The sequence below is a fragment of the Bactrocera tryoni genome, chromosome 2, assembly GCF_016617805.1.
Source record: "Bactrocera tryoni isolate S06 chromosome 2, CSIRO_BtryS06_freeze2, whole genome shotgun sequence".
Taxonomy (NCBI): domain Eukaryota; kingdom Metazoa; phylum Arthropoda; class Insecta; order Diptera; family Tephritidae; genus Bactrocera; species Bactrocera tryoni.
In genome coordinates this window covers 78,844,176-78,861,954 of record NC_052500.1, presented here as the reverse complement: position 1 = coordinate 78,861,954, position 17,779 = coordinate 78,844,176, and the positions used below count along the sequence as shown (strand labels likewise).

The following is a 17,779-nucleotide window of genomic DNA, read 5'->3' as shown; positions in this document are numbered from 1 at the left end:
ATTTATAATACATACATAAAATACACTTTTTTTCTTTTCATGTCTTTAAAATGTGCTTAAATCACTAGTATTTTAAATATTCGTTAATGATTGCATAAATGAGGACTTTTTGATCTCCGTAAAACAAAAAAACTTGGTATCACTGGTATTTTGTGTCAAAAGTGAAGTCATGTAAAAAATGCAATGGGCGTTTAACAGTGAATAAAACGAATTATTTTCAATAAACATAAAGATATTCAACACATTTATATTAAAAGTTATCGAAGAAGTTTAGTGAATATTTGAAAAAAGTTGGTACGTTACAAGCGGTGTTAAAAAAATAAAAATATGTTATTTGCTCTTAGCTGTGAAGGAATTTCTCTACGCAATATAATCGCTGTTTTGACTATATGTATGCGAGTATAATAAAAACCGCCCACCACCCATCACCAATATTTTCTTTTTACGAGCCTGCGAGCGTTACAAAATTGTAATTCACAACACTAAATTTGAGACCGACGATAGTGCCAGTGGCCAACAGCGCCAATTAAAGTTAATTAAATGTAATTGTAATGTTGATTATTAGAAGAAGGGAGTGCGACGCAACTCTAGCTTTTGCTTAACAGAGTTAAGAGCGTTGCACATTTTACCCATACATATGTTCTGCTTATCCATATTATTAATATATGTACATATGTACGTACGTGTATGTATGTATAAGTTTATTATTATATGTTTTGATACAAGTTGAAGAAACGCAAATACAATTTTTTGAATTGCGTTCAACGTAAAAATGCATAAGTAATAAATTATATTTAATAAGTGAAATATATTTTTGGAATAATTACGATTTTTTTGTATTTACATTAGATTAAAACATTTAATCACGCCAAAACAACGGTTTAAGTCTAAGGATCACATAATAATGCCACCATTGAAGACATACTCGCCACACAACGAATTCAATGCAAATTGTCACAATGGCAATAGTACAACTGGCGAAGGTGAAAGTAATACATCGGCCGCTGCCGCAACAGCATCTTCAAACCTAAGTGATATTTGTGGTGCTGTAAGTAATGCAGGTGCACAACAACGCGCTTCACTGCCTTGTTACAGCAATGCACAATTTCCATTCAAAGTGCTAGCCAATTTAAATCAATTACGTGCAGAATCGCGTTTCTGTGACGTAGAAATTGTTGCTGGTGGTATTACATTCAATGCACATAGGGCAGTATTAAGCGCGGCCAGCGCCTACTTTGAGGCAATGTTCCGCCCTGAACTTGGTTTGAATGAAGTGAATCAAAAGTCAGTGGTGTTGCACACCATAGATGGCGAGATCTTAAGCATTCTACTAGATTTTATATACACAGGACGATGTGAAATTACACAGGTGCGTTAAAAAAAATTAATTAAATTAATTTTATAAACAAATAATTAGCACTTTTTGTGTATTTTCTTTATTGAAATATTCGATATTTGTTTATTTGCAGTCTAATGTTCAAGAGCTATTAGCTGCAGCTGATATGCTACAGTTGCCGGAAGTTGTTGACGGCTGCTGCGACTTTCTCTGCCGCGAATTACATGCCACCAACGCATTGGGCATTCTCCGCTTTGCAGAAGCTCATAATTGTGAGACTTTAAAGAAAAGTGCATTGAACTTTGTGCACTCAAACTTTCCGGCGGTAAGTGGAATTGAAATACATACATACATATGTGTTAAGATATATGTTGTACCAAATATATCAAGTTTAGTTTTAATAGTTAAAAATTTAGGGAAATATACATATGTATGTATATTTAAGAAAAAATGTAAAAATATGTAAAATAATTAAAAAAATAAAGTTTGCGCCTTGATGTGTTTCCGGCCGGGTTCGAACCGGCGACCTTGTGCGTGTGAAGCACACGTGATAACCACTACACTACGGAAACGGTTATAAAAAATTTGACATTTAACGTATTTATTATTACAGTACTAATGTATAAACAAAATATTTCTTTTTATTAACTAAATTAATATATTTATTTATTACAAATATATACCATGTACATATGTATATTAATGAAGATAAAATATAATTTAAAATTACCTTTATTTTTGCACAGATAACCCTCGAAGATGAATTTTTAGACACACCACAAACTCTACTCGCTCAGCTACTTACTTCCGAGCAACTGCGTGTCGATTCTGAATCTCAAGTTTTCCAAGCGGCCCTACGTTGGATAAAACATGATGTTACTCAACGTCGTTGCTACGTCTTCGACACGCTATCACATGTGCGTTTAGCACTTGTACCCGTCAAAGTAATCGATCAGGCATTGAAGGATTGCCGCGATATGTCCGTAAAGATTGCCTTACGTTCTATTTGTCGCGATATAGCCTCGAAGCGTGGCCAATTAGTGCCACTACGTGTCTGTCCGCGTCAACAAGCTAAAAAGAACATCTATATAATTGGTGGTTCGCGACGTGAGTCACAACGTGACTGGACACCGTCCGATTGTATTTTCGAAACAGTCGCAAAGTTCGATATCTTTCGACGAGAGTGGTCCGAAACGGCACCAATGGAAATCGGACGCATTCTGCCTGGTGTGGCTGCGTTGAATGGAAAAATATATGTCATAGGTGGCGAACGTGGATCTCAAATTCTGGCTAACGGTGAAGTATATGACCCACAAACTGATGTATGGACACCGATAGCACCAATGATTGTGCCGCGTTGTGAGTTTGGTCTATGCACCTTTGGTGGCACACTGCTGGCGGTAGGCGGCTGGTTAGGTGACGATATAGGCGGTTCAATTGAGTGCTATGATCCTGAAAAAAATGGATGGAGCAAGTTGGGGGAGTTGCCAGAACCACGTTTTAGTATGGGCGTAGTAAGTTTTGAAGGACTTATTTATATAGTTGGTGGCTGCACAACATCAAGTCGTCATTTGCCCGATTTAATAAGGTGCGTATACTTCAAATACTCTTCTCATTTGTGATTTAATTTTTAATTAAATACATATGTATGTATGTGTTTTTTATTTTTTGAACTTAAGTTTCAATCCCATAACTCTCGATTGGCAACCGATGGCACGTATGCGCACCGCCCGCTGTCAAATGGGTGTAGCCGTGCTAAATCGTCATCTCTACGTAGTGGGCGGCAACAGTAGTTCACAGGATGTGCTGAGCACAGTTGAGCGTTACAGTTTCGACGATAATAAGTGGGAGAGTGTGTGCTCTATGTCTGTACCACGTGCTATACCCGCTGTAGCTGCTGCTGATGGGCTACTCTATGTGGCTGGCGGCGATCAGGTTAGTTAATACGCCTTTTTAATTTTTTTTATTAATTAATGTTTTAAATGTTTCAGCCATGCGAGGATAACTTTTATCGTGCTCATATCACAATCAACGCCGTGGAAGCATATGATCCCCTGACTGACACTTGGAAGAATTGCCCTGATTTGCCTGTTGGGCGCTCGGAGGCTGGCGCTGTCGTTGTTTAACGCATATTTATGCATAGCAACGTGACACTTTTGGGCAATAACAACTGCTGCGTTTATATCGTTGTGCGTTTAGTGAAAATTATGAAGTGTTTTACGAAACGTATGCGATAAATTTAATATACGATAGATAGGGTATGCATTTGTATTATATGTATTTCCTGATTTCATAATATTATGATTTTTTAAAATATTTTTACATTCTAAATATAAAATTAAAATTAAGATTTCGCATTAATAAGCCACAACTATTCATATTACTTGAAAATATTATTTTTGTATATTATGCATTTATTAGAGTGCGAATTGGAACGCCCTTAAACTCTTAGGGTTGCAAATTTTTTAATTGAAAAATGTTGCATTAAAATTAATTCAATTTTTAATTTTAATTTGTTATTATAAGTTAAATTTTCTTTGCTTATTCATAATTTATTTGAAACAACAACAAAAAAGTTTATGGTTCCAATTTCTGTTTTAATAATTGAGTTTAAAAATTTTGTTTGGAATTAAAAATTCAAAATTATGAGAAAATATTACTGATTTAAAAATTTGAGTAACAAATAGGAAATTGTTTTTAAATTAAAAACTGGAATGGGAAAAAAGATAAATTGACAAAATTCTAACCAAAAAACTGTATTTAAAATCAGTTAAATATCAAAGCGACAAGAACTAACAAACAAACTATTTTATTAAAAATAAGCCTTAATTTTGAAAAGTTAACAAAAGTGGTACGCAAACACGAGAAAAAAAATTCAATCAAACTTTCTATTGTTTGTGATTGTTTTTTTGTACCGGTGTTTGGTATTTTCGTTCCGATATTTAGAATTGAACGTTGAAAATTATTTTTAATTACGAAATAAATAATATTTAGTTCAAATGTTAATTCAAATATATTGGAATAATTTGCAACCCTGAAAATTAAAATTAAAACGGCAACTACGTATAAAATTAATATAAACAAAACGTGCAAATTGTTTTGAAAGTGCCTAACATTGGTACGTAAACATCAATAAATAAATAAATGATACCAAAGTGATCAATATATTATTTAATGTTTTGTTGAACTTTTGAGCGCCAAGACTGTTGAAAAGTTCTTTCAATTATGTATTTATTCAAACCTTGCAGAATTTTCTAAAATGGAGTAAACAAATAGGCTTCCAATTGTAATTGTTAACAAAACCTAAATGAGATAAATAAATACAGACATATGTCAAATTTAGCAAGTAAAATCGAAATTCACCGTATATCTACAAAAAATATTTAAAAAGACTACAAAGTTAATTTGAAACGCTATAATATTAAAAATTATAAACTTACATATAACGGTGTCTTTTTCATAACAAAACACAACAAATGTATGTATGTATGTAAGTATCCTGTAGTGCGTATTTAAAATACTGTTAGCACTGTCCGTAATAACTGCAAATACAAAATTATCTGTGAATATGTTGTAACTAATTGTATTAAAAAAGCTTTTATTATACTAAAATAGAATGAAGTTATGTGACACGTCTAATTTATGGTTGAACTAATGTGTCTTTTTTTTGTAATAACAGCAGCAAATTATGCTCATAATTTTTGCTTTCAAAAAACTTAAAACTGAGGAAAAATCAAATAATATATATACACATATGTAAAGTAAAATTTCAACGTTAACGCATGGCTAAAAAAAAAAAAACAAAAACAAAAATTATTTTTATTTGGAGCAGATATAAGTATGTAATAGTACTATTGATGTTGTTACTTTGCTAACTATAAAACTGCGCTGCTAGTTGAATATATAAGATAATCGCAGAAACATTATGTAATTGTTATTTTTTAAGTTTGTGTGGAATCGATCTGATCGTTCTAAAATAAAAATACATAAAACAAGTAAGGAAGAGCTAAGTTCAGGTATAACCGAACATAAACATACTCTTGCAACTTGTAAGGATATATGTAAGCCAGGGAAATAACTTCAGTTACATAAGCACTGTTAGATTTGTCCGATTTCATTCTTTTTACACTGTCGGTAGGAATTCATGTAATATTTGCGCTAAGTGAATTTGGAAAGTGACCATGCCCACTTTTCAAAGTTTTTGGCATATAGCTGTCCCTTGCTACTGCGATCCCCTGTATCAAATTACAGGTCTAAATCTTAATTTAATGCTTAGTTATGGTTTTTATAAGCTTTCGGTTAATGGCGTTTGGTGGGCTTGGCAGTCCGATTCCGCCCAACTACGAACTCATATTTTTTTGCCAATAGCGCGGATATACCAAGTTCCAAGATATCTCAATTTTTAATGAAGGTACAGCTTGCACGGTCGGTCACCCCGATTTCAACACGTTTCTTCATTTTGATCATTTATATATACATACATACATATATGTATGTTTAACAATATATATCTATCCCGCTTGTTTTTAGGTGATACGTACAACCGTTAGGTGAATGAAACTGTTATACACCGTAGAAACATGTTGCAAGAGTATAAAAAATCAAACTCTTGTGAAGATAACAAATAAAATTATGCCACATAAAATGTTGTATCAAATGACTAAATAGAGTACAGACATAAGTATTAACATTATCACTAGCTATAAGAAAAAGCAAATAAAAATAATAAATATGTACAAAAAAAAACTGTGAGACTAGTTTGAATATTTACAGATGGATGGTCAGAAATTATAATAATACCACCGAAAACTACCATATTTCAATAGGACTATAAAATAAAAGAAAATAATTAAAAAAAGAAACAATTATATTAGTATGTTTCCGGCCGGGTTCGAACCGGCGACCTTGTGCGTGTGAAGCACACGTGATAACCACTACACTACGGAAACGGTTATACACTCACCCTCAAACTGCACACTTCACTCATATTTCTCATAAGGACACACCGCTCAAAAAACTGACAAATTTGCATTTGTGTTAGCATGTTGTAAACCAACAAGGAACGCCTCTGAGCAATAAAAATTTATGCTTGATGTTGGTTTTTAGCAACAGAAAAACAGTCATAATTTAATAATTTCAAGAAATATGATGAAAATGGAGCAGTAGTTTTCATTTCAGCTGGATATTAATCTTCGGCACATTAGAAAAAATGCTAATAATTTTGCATACTAAGAAATCTCATAGATGAAAAATTAATACTTGCATTTTTGTATGAATTATATGTATTTGAAATTGGCACCTTCAGTTAATGCAAAATTATAATTTAAACCGGGAATCATAACTCATACAATATATTTTTAAAAACCTTACAAAAATACATGAAATTCTTAACATTCTATACTTTCAACCATCCATTTGTTGTAGGAAAATATTGAAAGCGTTACGCATATGCTCACTGCCAAACTGTGGGTTAGATTTAAGTGTCTCGCGTAGCGCGTAACGACAACTTTTCAAGTCGTAGGGACTCGTGAACTTTTCTTCGCTACGCAGCAAACCCAGCTGCATCAGCATGTAATTCAAAACGCGACGCTCTTGTTTCGTTTCCACAGCATAGTCGACTGTCTCTTTATAAAGCGCTTTTGCTAAATCCAATGCCGCGGGCGATGATTCAGAGAGGTGCGCACATTTCAATGTCGTAAAAATTAGCAATAGTAGGCGATTATCGTCGGTGAATTGCTAAAGATATTAATAAATAAAATATTGAATGCAAATTATAAAAATAATATTATAAATTACCTCAATAATGCTTTTGAAGGCCTTCAATTTATCTGTCTCCTGCAGTGACTCGAATGCTTGTATGCTGCAAGGTTTCCGACTCAGACAAAATGATTCAACGGTAACTGGCTTTGCTGGTGTCGCTTGTTCAACAAATTGAACGTTTTTAGCAGACATAAATGTATCATTTGCACCAAACATCTGTTAATCATATAAGGAAACGAATCAATTAAAAAAGACACTTTGCAATATGATATTTGAAAATGTTTACATTTGTTGTAAAAGCGGGAGATGTTATGTACGCTTCATCGCCCTCTTCGTCGGCATCTTCATCTTGGTATTCCTCATCTTCATCAACTTCCTCAGTAGTATCCTACGCAATTTTTAAAAAATATTTATTACATTTATTTATTTACTTTAGGTTGTACGTACATCTTCTTCATCATCATCATCCTCTTCATCGTCGTCATCTCCGTCCTCATCTTCATCATCGTCGCACTCCGATTGATCTTCTTCAAGGCTCTCTAATGCATTTGGATTCGCGAATGTCTCTATAATCTCCTTAACACGCTCACGTCCTTCATAACCAAACTAAAAAAAATTTAATGGCATAAGTGAAAAAAATTGTCGGCACAAATGAGCAGCACTTACTTGGTTACCATCTAAGTTAAGCCTCTTTAAATTTGTCTTATTTTGTAAAGCTTCAGCCAAAACAACACCGCCGTCGGCGCCGATTTCATTGAACCCCAAATCCACCACCTCGAGTTGATTATGGTTTTCGCTTAATGCCTCGGCAAAATGATAGGCGCCATGAGTTTTGAGCAGACAATCACCAAAATTAATATCTTGCAACCTAAGTTGGGGAAATACAGTAATTTAAACTAATAAGTTTATCGTTTGTATAATTTTGCTAACTTACATTGGCGTGTATGCAAATGCTTCTGCCAGTGAAGCTGCGCCTTTCTCAGTTACTGTGTTGTCGTTCAAATTCAGAATGCGCAAGTTAGGGTTCTCTTTGAAGCCGCTTGCTAATGCAGCAATGCCCGCATGATATATGGAATTTTGTGGCATTGCTATTTCTTCCAAAGTTTTTAGTGTAGAAAATATTTTTGCTATAGCTTTAGCACCATCGTTTTCCAAACGATTGCGACCGGCAATAAAAACTTTCAACTTAAGTGGTGTTCCGGCGGCAACACTGCTCTTATGGCAATCCAATATAGCTTTTGAAAGCATTTGGCCACCACCAATACCCAAACCGCAATTATTCAATCGCAATGTTTGCAATGAGTAAACTACTGGCGAACGCAAAAGATCCTCTAGTCCAACCATACCATTTGGACCCAGAGCATTATCACTCAAATCCAATACTGTAAGTTTGGCACCGGCTACCATTAAACCATTACCCAAATGCTTTAGTGACAATGGTGTCTCGGTTTTGAGTCTTCTTGAAAACATATTATACCACAATGCTTTATGAAATTCCGGGTGCTTCTCAAGGCCTTTTGCAATAGCAGCCGCCGCATCAATGCCCAAGGTGTTACCACCCAACTTTAGGTAGTGGACAACTTTTGTTGTTTCCAAAGCCTTAACAATATCAGCGACTATGTAAATATGTAATTTTTATAATAAAGTAAACTATTTTTCTTAAACAATTGTTGTTATGCGCTTTCCACTCCTCTTACCATCCTCAGCTGTATCCCAAGTTAGTTGTTTATCCTCAAACGAGAGTCCTTCTTCCTGCACATCATGCAACTCTTGTGCAATTGTTCCGAAATTAAAATTAGACATTATTGATAACGTAAAAATTTGATCACTGCAGAAATAACTAAATCATACACTTGCGAATCTTTACAATGCTTGCAAATTTCAAATATTTTTGTTGGTACGCTTGTTTTGTAGGTTATTCAGAAATAAAGCCGCTTTTTCGCCGCTTTGCAGCTGTCAAGGTAGTAGCAACAGGGTGACACAAAAAGCAAAATATAGTATGTAATTTTTTGGGGTGGTTTTATAGGGTAGCCAATCTTTTTATAACGTAAAAAATATAATAAAGGAATTTTCAAATATAATTTAGCACGTTATGGAATGCCCGTTTATAGGTTAGCTGTTAAGTAGCAGTAGTAGTAAAAGATTGTGTTAGTAGAATAATAAAACTTGACAAAGAAGCTGAAATACACTTAAAATATAAAATTCATTCATTGAACAAAACAGTAATGTAAAACTTAACATACAGGCTTTAACACACAGATTCATAACATTTCATTAACTGTTGCTGTTTAAATGTTATCTAAACTGGTTTGCAAAAGTCCAATTCCCGCTTACAAAAACATGACTTTTCAAGCAATTTGCACTTCCTAGCTATTTTTTTTATCAGTAAGGTTTTTAAAAAAATATTATAAAACACACGAGACCATCGTAACAATGTGCTGAACTGACATTCTGTGTTTCTTGTTCTACAAATAACTGTAAGGGCAATAAATTCTTTCCGTAAAGCATTAAATCCATAAAAGGGACTATAACTGCTAAATCACAAAATACCTGTACAATGTGAACCACTATTATAAAGTATTTTTTCAAATAAAATTTGTTTATATTTATTAAAATTTATTTTATTTATAGTATATTGAATGATAATGTTTTAAGTATAACCTTATTTGGTACATACTTAATATGTTTCATGTTCCATCTTAAAATCCGTCTCTACGTTCATACATTTATCAGTTATCATAAATATATAATTAGTTTGACATTGCTAGTTTATTTTCGAAAATACTTTTTCAAAAATCAGCTTTCAAATTGAAATTGTACACACAGTTTTTGTGCGCTAAAAATACATATAGTAATATACAAATTAGCAAGAGATAACGAAAATAAGGAATTTATAAAAAATAACGCTTCTTTCGCACAATTATTTCAATTTAAAAACAACACTTTTAGACAGATTTTGCGATACTTATTATGCAATCTTCTTATTATACCGTTTATTTTGTATACTAACGCTAAACTTTCACTCGAAAGAAACGTGGAGAGAACTTGTAAATTGAACCATTTATATTTACAAATTTTAAACTACTTTCAAAATACTTAAAACATAAAAAGGAAATTTGGACGTCCAGACGCCACGTTATCATTCTAACCGCACACAGCATTGAAATATCTTAATAATGAACAAAATTTGTTTAAATATATAACAGTCGTTGACTGCAATTATTATTGTAATAGGTATTGACATTTAATTACGAACAAAAAGTAACCAATATTAATATGTTAAAATCATAAAAAAAAACCTGGCATGTTGGCTGATTCACTATGCCGAAGCTTTGATGAACAATGGTCTAATGGACTAAATTAAAAATACAATACAAAAAAACCAGCAATGATTTGAATTGTGACGAAATGTGATATCGTATAAACAAGTACTGCGATTTCCGATTTCCGTTTGATCATAAGCTGATGGAATGAATGAAAGGTGTACGGTGGGAAAAGAATGTATATAGAGGCGTTTGATTCAACATGAATGTATAGATATAAGGTGAATTATAATTGGTTATTGATAACCTTGCTGCTTCTCCAATTTCTTAGTGCTATAACTCTTCTGATCTCACATTTTATATTATATGCAGACTCTTTTGCACATTAAGTCTAATTTTTTTATAATTCATTGGATTGGAAATGCTTAACATTCAAAATCTGAATCGTCATCGTCGCTCTCGGATGCAACCCTTTTCTTCTTCTTTTTCTAAAAAAAATAATAAATTAATTAAATTTACGTTAGCATTAAAATTTAATAGCAAATGCTGCTCACCTTTTTGTCACTATCACTATCACTTGTTATTGCCTTCTTTCGTGGACGTTTCGCTGTAGGCTTCTTCTTTATCGGTGTGGCATCTGATTCGCTCACTACAAACGCATTGCTGCCGTTAGGTTGATCGGCATCACTGCCATGTTCGTCATCTGATATATGTGCCACCTGGTATGACTGTTCTTTGATACCTTCATTATCTCTGAACTCGAGCTCACCATCGCTACTCTTTTCGGCTTCGCTATCCAATAAGCCAGAATAATTAATTTTCTTGGCAGTTGCTCTGCGACCTGGTCGATCTGCGCGTGGCGCAACATCGACATGCATTTCAATATCACTACCAGATCCTAAATCATCGTCTTCATCGGAAGAATTCTGTTTCTTTTTACGCTGTTGAACAAAAAAAAAACATGTTTAGTTCGCACTGTATTTAGTCAAGCAAAAGTGAAAAATGCTCACCCCTTTGCCGAAGTTCAACTTAGATTGTTTCAAACCATCTTTGGGTTTACGAACGCGCTTCTTCTTTTCTCCATCACCGCCAGCGCCCGCTTCCTTAGCTTTTGTCTTTTTCAAAGCAGCCGGTGAACCTTTCGGTCCCTTTGCGCCACCTTCAACTATTGTATCAAACTCGTCCACTTCTTCACCCTTAGCTGCCTTAGCTGCTTTTTCGACCTTCTCCTTTTTAATCTTTGGTCTGGCGGCGAGTGCCACTGCAGTTGAAATCTTTTTCATAATCTCCTCAGTAACCTGTATGCCATAAATATATATACATTAAACAGTTTTCTTTAATTAAATACATTACTTTACATACCTTGAATTCAATTTTAATGCCATTTGGATCGGGGAAAATGTTTTCGTTGCCATCCTTAGCAGCACGCTTCTTCAATGCACCAGATAGAGCCTTTGCCTTAGCAGTTAAGGCCTTTGCTTGTTTCTTGTTGATGCCTAACTCTTCAAGTCGTTCGCGTTCCTCTAATTCATTAAGTTTCTTTTCAAAATCATCCAAATCATCCAGCCACAAAGTTTGTACTGTCTTAGCTTTAAGTGCTGCAAGCTCGGCTAACTTTGTATCGCGTTGTTTCAACAATTCATTTTTCTTTTCCTCGGTCAACATCCACATGGACATACCCAAAAGATAATCGAATTTCTTGACATCTGTTAATTTATTAAAAGCCTTCTCCGGATCTACCGGCTTTTTCTCCTTCTTCACTGTTGAGCTGGTTGCAGTTTCATCGGCTTGATCTTCATCATCTTCATCAGCTTCCTCTTCTTCTTCCATATTTATACGACGCTGCCATTCCTTTACTGGATCGGGTCGATAGCCACGTTTGATCAGTTCATCTATCATGGCCTTACGTTTCTTATTTTCAACCACTATGGTACGATCGCACTTTTCCATAATAAAGCGTGCCTGATCGGTCAGACGATCAGCCTGTGCTGTCAATTGACCGATTAAATACTCTTTGCGCTTAACATAATACTCTAGACGTACGGGGAAATATTCTTTCATAATATCAATAGATGTAGGAAAACGACGTAAGCAATTGTTTTGATCGAAGCAATGCATTTGATTGGTAGACATTGAAGAGGTTAATTTGAAAGCACGATGGAAGCCGCCATCTTCAGCTTGCAAGCGCTCGAATTCACCAGCAGTGAATGTAATAACGAAACGCACTGTGGTATCAGTATGATACTCGCGGTAATCGGCAACAACCGCCTTACCTTTTTCACCGTTTGAAAGTGCATCCAGCACACTCTCCTTGTACGCTTGGGTCCAAGTGCCCACTGGCAGTTCAGATATTTCGATTTTATTATTTTGTACAATTTGTATATTGCCAGATGAAATATAACGGCCATCAGAAACGTAGTCAATGGTGCCCTTGAAATTTTTATACCTGTAATAAAAGTAAAACAAAAACAATTCAAATAGAGCGAAACGGGTAAACATGATTATCATATATATGTAGGGTTGCAATAAAACATTTTATTTTGTAATCTCGAAAATCGCAATTTAATATTATTTTAAAATGTTTGATTCCAAATACTAAAGCAAAATTTTAATCCCAAATGTCGGCTTGAAAAAAAAGTTAATTCCAATTTTTTAATTAAATATAGAAGGTAATGAAATTAAATGTATTATTTTGAAATCCCGAAAATCTTAATTGAAAATAATGTTAAAATTTCTAGTAGCAAATACTATATGTGACCCTGGAAAGGGGGCTTTGGTGTCAAAAAATCAATTTTCACTTTTTAGTTAATTCGGATGGAAGATGAGTTGTAACAGCTGTTTCCCAGAAAACTAGTTTTCGCACGTTAGCTCCCTTTTCGTAGACCAGGTCACATATTAAAAAATTTAGTCCCGAATACCGGATTGAAAAAAAAATGTTTAATCCAATGTTTATACTTAAAAATTAAAAAATTATTAATTTACATTTTTTAGCTTCCTTAGAATTAAAAATTTAATGTTTAGTTTTTAAACAAAAATTTTTTAATCGCTGTACTGTATATAACAACAATATGCAAAGTAACTTACCAGGGATGCATTGGCAAAGGCTCCTCATTAGCCAGCATTCTACGAATATTCTGTATGATATCACGCGGGTTGTGATTGTAAATCTTTGTGGACCAACCTGTGCCAATACCATCAGCACCATTCACCAAAACCATTGGTATAATTGGTATATACCACTGTGGTTCAATCTTTTGACCATCATCAACTTCGTACGTTAACAACGGATCGTCGGCTGGGTGGAATATGAGTCGCGTCAAGGGTGACATTAAGGTGAAAATATAACGAGCGCTCGCACAATCTTTACCACCCTGCAGACGTGTACCAAATTGACCACGAGGCTCCAATAAATTAATATTATTTGATCCCACGTAATTTTGCGCCAAATTGACTATGGTAGCCTGCAGTGACATCTCGCCGTGATGGTAGGCGGACATTTCAGCCACAGAACCAGACAATTGCGCAACTTTCACCTCACGTTTGTCGTTACGTTTGAAACAGGTAAACATAACTTTGCGTTGGCCCGGCTTAAAACCATCTACCAAACATGGTATAGAACGGACATTGTCAGCATTGGAGAAGAGCACCAACTCAAGATTAACAAAGTCCGAATATGTTATGTGTTTGGTGCCTTTGGTGTACAGATAACGTTCGGGTAAACCAAGTACTTTTCGGCGTTTCACCTCGTCCATGTGCGACGTTAACCATTCTTTACGTGCGTCTACGTGCTTTTTAGAGAAAGCCATAACAATGGCGTCATCATCCACACTGCCGTCATACTTGAAAGTTATGCGATGACGTTCCATGTCTTGGAAATATTCTTTAGCCTCCTTAGATGTGGAGGTACCCAAACCTAAGTAAAATTATAAAAATGTTGGTTTTAATAAAAACATTTCATGTTATAAAATTGATTTCATGGGTATGCATATGCACTATATTCGCAAATTGCTATTTGTTGAGAAAAAAATACCTTTGTAGTATTTGATATTATATGTATTATTGTTGGGCGTATCATTCTTCCACTCTTCGAACTCGGGTAGAGAGTAGAAGGAAAGCACTTCATTTTTCTTCGATGCCTTAACAATTGGCGTAATGAATTCTTCGAGGAAAGGTAGTCGTAATAGTTCGGGCCAATTTGTGTGTATGAAATTAATCAGTAATCCTTTTATATGTGAACCGTCTTGATCCTGATCAGTCATAATCATGACCTTGCCATAACGTAAAGTTTTCAAATCCTCCATTGTAGTGTATTTCTTCTTGTACTGCAAACCAATAATCTTTACCAGATTATTGATTTCCGCATTTTCAGCCAGCTGTTTAAAAGAAGCCTCACGTACATTTAGAAGTTTACCACGTAGTGGAAATACACCATACAAGTCACGGCCGATAACACCAAGACCGGATACAGCCAACGATTTGGCTGAGTCTCCCTCCGTTAAAATAAGCGTACATAAGTACGAATTTGATTTTCCAGCCTCGTTTGCATCTTCGAGTTTGGGTAAATTTTTTATTTTAGAAGACTTTTTACCACCTTTCTTGTCAATTTCACTTTGTGCTTTAAATTTGGCCCATGATAATACGGCCTCCACAATTCCGGACTTGGAAACATTTGCAATGAATTTTTCTGAGAGTGCACATTTCGATCCAAAACTTTTGGATTGCAGTGTCATGTTTTCTTTTGTTTGCGAATCGAACGTCGGATTTTCGATAAGACAATTGACGAATACCCACATATGGTTGCGTACTTGGAAGGGTTTTATGTTAATACCGCCTAAAATAAAAGAAAAGATTAAAATTAAAGAATATTATAATATAAAAATATTTTCTACACACCTTTGTTCTTCTTCTTTACAACTTCGATCAATTGTTTAATTATCATGTCCACTACATAGTCCACGTGACGTCCACCTTTTGTGGTTGCAATCGAATTCACGAAAGACACCTGTTGGAAATTATTTTCTGAGGGACAGCAAGCTACCTCCCAACGTTCACCAGCTTGTTCGTAAACAATTTTAATTGTTTGCCCGGAGTCATCACTATTCTTTACATATAAATCAATGTAATCCTTGAAATTCTTTACCGGCAATTTTTTGCCATTTAAAAATACAACTACACCCTTTGTCGCAGCGGCAATATCATAAGCACGACGACACATTAGTGCAACAATATCTTCATCAAGACGATCCATTTTAAACTTGGACAAGTCAGGACTGAATGTAATTTTTGTAAAATCGGAGCCCGCAAACTCTTTGATCTTAACAAAAAAAAAATAAAATATATATTACATTAATACTTATTTAAATAGCATAGCTACGTTAGAAAATTCTATACCAACCTTTGGCGGAGTTGTTTTTGACATATTGTTAGCCCAAATTTGTTTGAAACTTTTCTTGTATTCCTTAGTAGCGGTTTCAACCATGAAACTAGTTGAAAAAATGTTGCATAACTTTGCGCCATAACCATTACGACCACCAGTCACTTTTTTCTCATCATCATTGTAATTTGACGAAGTTAAGAGATGACCGAAAATCATTTCCGGCACATACATTTTGTGTTCCTTATGAATGGTAACTGGAATTCCTTGCCCATTATTCCAAATTGAAATAGAATTTTTTTCCGCATCAATATCGATTTTTATTGTACTCATAGTTTTGTCGCGTTGCTTATTGTCGGCGGCATTTACAAGAATTTCATCGAAGATCTTGTACAAACCAGGTACATAGGTGACTGGTCGCTGTATCATTCGATTTTTTTCCTCATTATATACCCACATGGTTTCGCTAACGTGCTCCACCGAACCGATATAAGTGTCTGGACGCAATAGAATATGTTCTAATTGAGATTTCTTTTGGTACATTTTTTCGATGGAGGTACCACTCCCGGCCACACTACCACTGCCGTTCTCCATTGCTGTATAATTGGATAGCTAAGAATATAAAAAAAGTAAATTATTTTAAAAATTTTCAAAGGCTTAAGTAATTAATTTTAACATTATGTACTATACACCTACGTAGTAAACAAATTTGTATAAATTGCTAAATTAGTGATATAATTTGCTTCTAGCAGAAGCTGTACTGATCTTAATTTTAATTTGGCGCCTTGTATGCCAGACGCTACGCATACATATATGTATGTATGTAGGTATGCATAACATTACCACAGCAAGAATATATTATGGCACATACAATATCCTTATATTTTGTAGATTTCGAGAAATATAAGAAAATATAAATATTCTAAAATAAAATTGAATATTGAGCACATTAGGTGGATTAAAAAATATAAAAGCAGATGTTTTGAAACTTGCATTTGAGTATGTACACCTTTTTAACGCACCCTGTATACCAATTTCAAATTTGTATGCCAGGGGAGTAGGCGTCGGTATAACATTCGTTATTTCGTCTAAAACTTAAAACAAAAGCATAGACGTAAAAATTTTAATATTTTCTGTGTCTTGCTACAATAAACAATATTAAAAACTGAAACTATTGCTTTTCTCATGTACAATCGCATTTGTTTCTTTCTCTTTGGCTTCCGTTTACTTTTTCGCTCGCTCACAAAGCCGCTGGCTCTGCCACCGCTGCCACATGAGTGCGCCATTTTTAATTTGCAAAGCGAATTGCAGCGAATGCCGCTTCGCGAATATACAACAAATTTTTATGTCCTCCAACTCTACTCGCAACTTATACACTTTTTCAAAGCTATTATTAATGTTTTTACACTTAATACTTTTGTAATCTTACCTTGTATAGATAACCAAGGTTTTATTTCTTAATTATGCACAATTTCTTATAAATTGTAATGTAATCGGTCTCACCACCGTAAGTTTCAAAGCCGGCAAACTGAATATGTTCACGTTGTGCAATTGACTTCACAAATTCAAATGATTTTATTCAAATTGACATTAAAATATATGGGTTATGAAAAGCAGTAAAAAAATTTATTTCAATTTTACAACTGACTTCACGCACTGCGACTGCAACCGCGAACGAAACACCGAAACACGTCGTTGCTTTCCGCCGTTGAAAACTGAATTATTTTCGCTTGACGCGAACCACAGCGAAATGCCAATGCCGATGCGAATAGTAACAATGATGCCCATCCATGGTTGCATTGCAGTTAATTTATATAACTTTATATGAATAAGGGTATTCTTTATGCGGTTATATAGCATTAAGATAACAGTTAATAAATATCTTTTGTTTGAGACGCTTGTCTATAATTCACTTTGAGATGCTAATTTTATTAACAATTAAAAGTTATTATACAATTCTTTAATAAAAATGGATCGATTTTTTCTCATTAGATTCAATGCATCCTTAAATACCATTGGATGTAGTGTGCTGCCAACTCTTTTTGG

General features: G+C 34.4%; 3 protein-coding genes and 2 non-coding genes across 7 annotated transcripts; 1 reads left to right on the top strand and 4 right to left on the bottom strand.

Moving 5' to 3' along the window:
• Nucleotides 1-111: 111 nt before the first annotated feature.
• Nucleotides 112-6,021, top strand: LOC120768250 (actin-binding protein IPP). Of its 3 annotated transcripts, none has more exons than XM_040094843.1 (6): nt 112-294; nt 850-1,369; nt 1,470-1,661; nt 2,083-2,924; nt 3,016-3,271; nt 3,328-6,021. In XM_040094843.1, the coding sequence occupies exons 2-6, from the start codon at nt 905-907 to the stop codon at nt 3,460-3,462; spliced, it is 1,890 nt and encodes a 629-aa protein (XP_039950777.1). In that variant the 5' UTR covers nt 112-294; nt 850-904; the 3' UTR covers nt 3,463-6,021. The 3 variants fall into 3 exon arrangements, with proteins under 3 accessions (XP_039950777.1, XP_039950778.1, XP_039950776.1); XM_040094844.1 differs by lacking the exon at nt 112-294 and adding an exon at nt 463-542; XM_040094842.1 differs by lacking the exon at nt 112-294 and adding an exon at nt 756-780.
• On the bottom strand, nt 1,836-1,908 carry Trnav-cac. The gene has a single exon. It is a non-coding gene; the product is annotated as a tRNA-Val (tRNA).
• A 191-nt stretch (nt 6,022-6,212) lies between the features above and the next one.
• Trnav-cac lies at nt 6,213-6,285 on the bottom strand. The gene has a single exon. It is a non-coding gene; the product is annotated as a tRNA-Val (tRNA).
• A 367-nt stretch (nt 6,286-6,652) lies between these two features.
• On the bottom strand, nt 6,653-9,042 carry LOC120769272 (ran GTPase-activating protein). The gene is made up of 7 exons (XM_040096184.1): nt 8,794-9,042; nt 8,031-8,712; nt 7,763-7,964; nt 7,544-7,702; nt 7,383-7,484; nt 7,133-7,312; nt 6,653-7,072 (listed from the first exon to the last, which is right to left on the bottom strand). Exons 1-7 carry the CDS (start codon nt 8,897-8,899, stop codon nt 6,740-6,742), a joined length of 1,764 nt encoding a protein of 587 aa, XP_039952118.1. The 5' UTR covers nt 8,900-9,042; the 3' UTR covers nt 6,653-6,739.
• A 733-nt stretch (nt 9,043-9,775) lies between these two features.
• On the bottom strand, nt 9,776-17,423 carry LOC120768061 (DNA topoisomerase 2). Its single transcript, XM_040094582.1, has 9 exons — nt 17,163-17,423; nt 15,755-16,345; nt 15,253-15,673; nt 14,390-15,190; nt 13,444-14,272; nt 11,722-12,805; nt 11,370-11,657; nt 10,914-11,300; nt 9,776-10,847 (listed from the first exon to the last, which is right to left on the bottom strand). Exons 2-9 carry the CDS (start codon nt 16,325-16,327, stop codon nt 10,785-10,787), a joined length of 4,446 nt encoding a protein of 1,481 aa, XP_039950516.1. The 5' UTR covers nt 16,328-16,345; nt 17,163-17,423; the 3' UTR covers nt 9,776-10,784.
• Between the last annotated feature and the right edge of the window lie 356 nt (nt 17,424-17,779).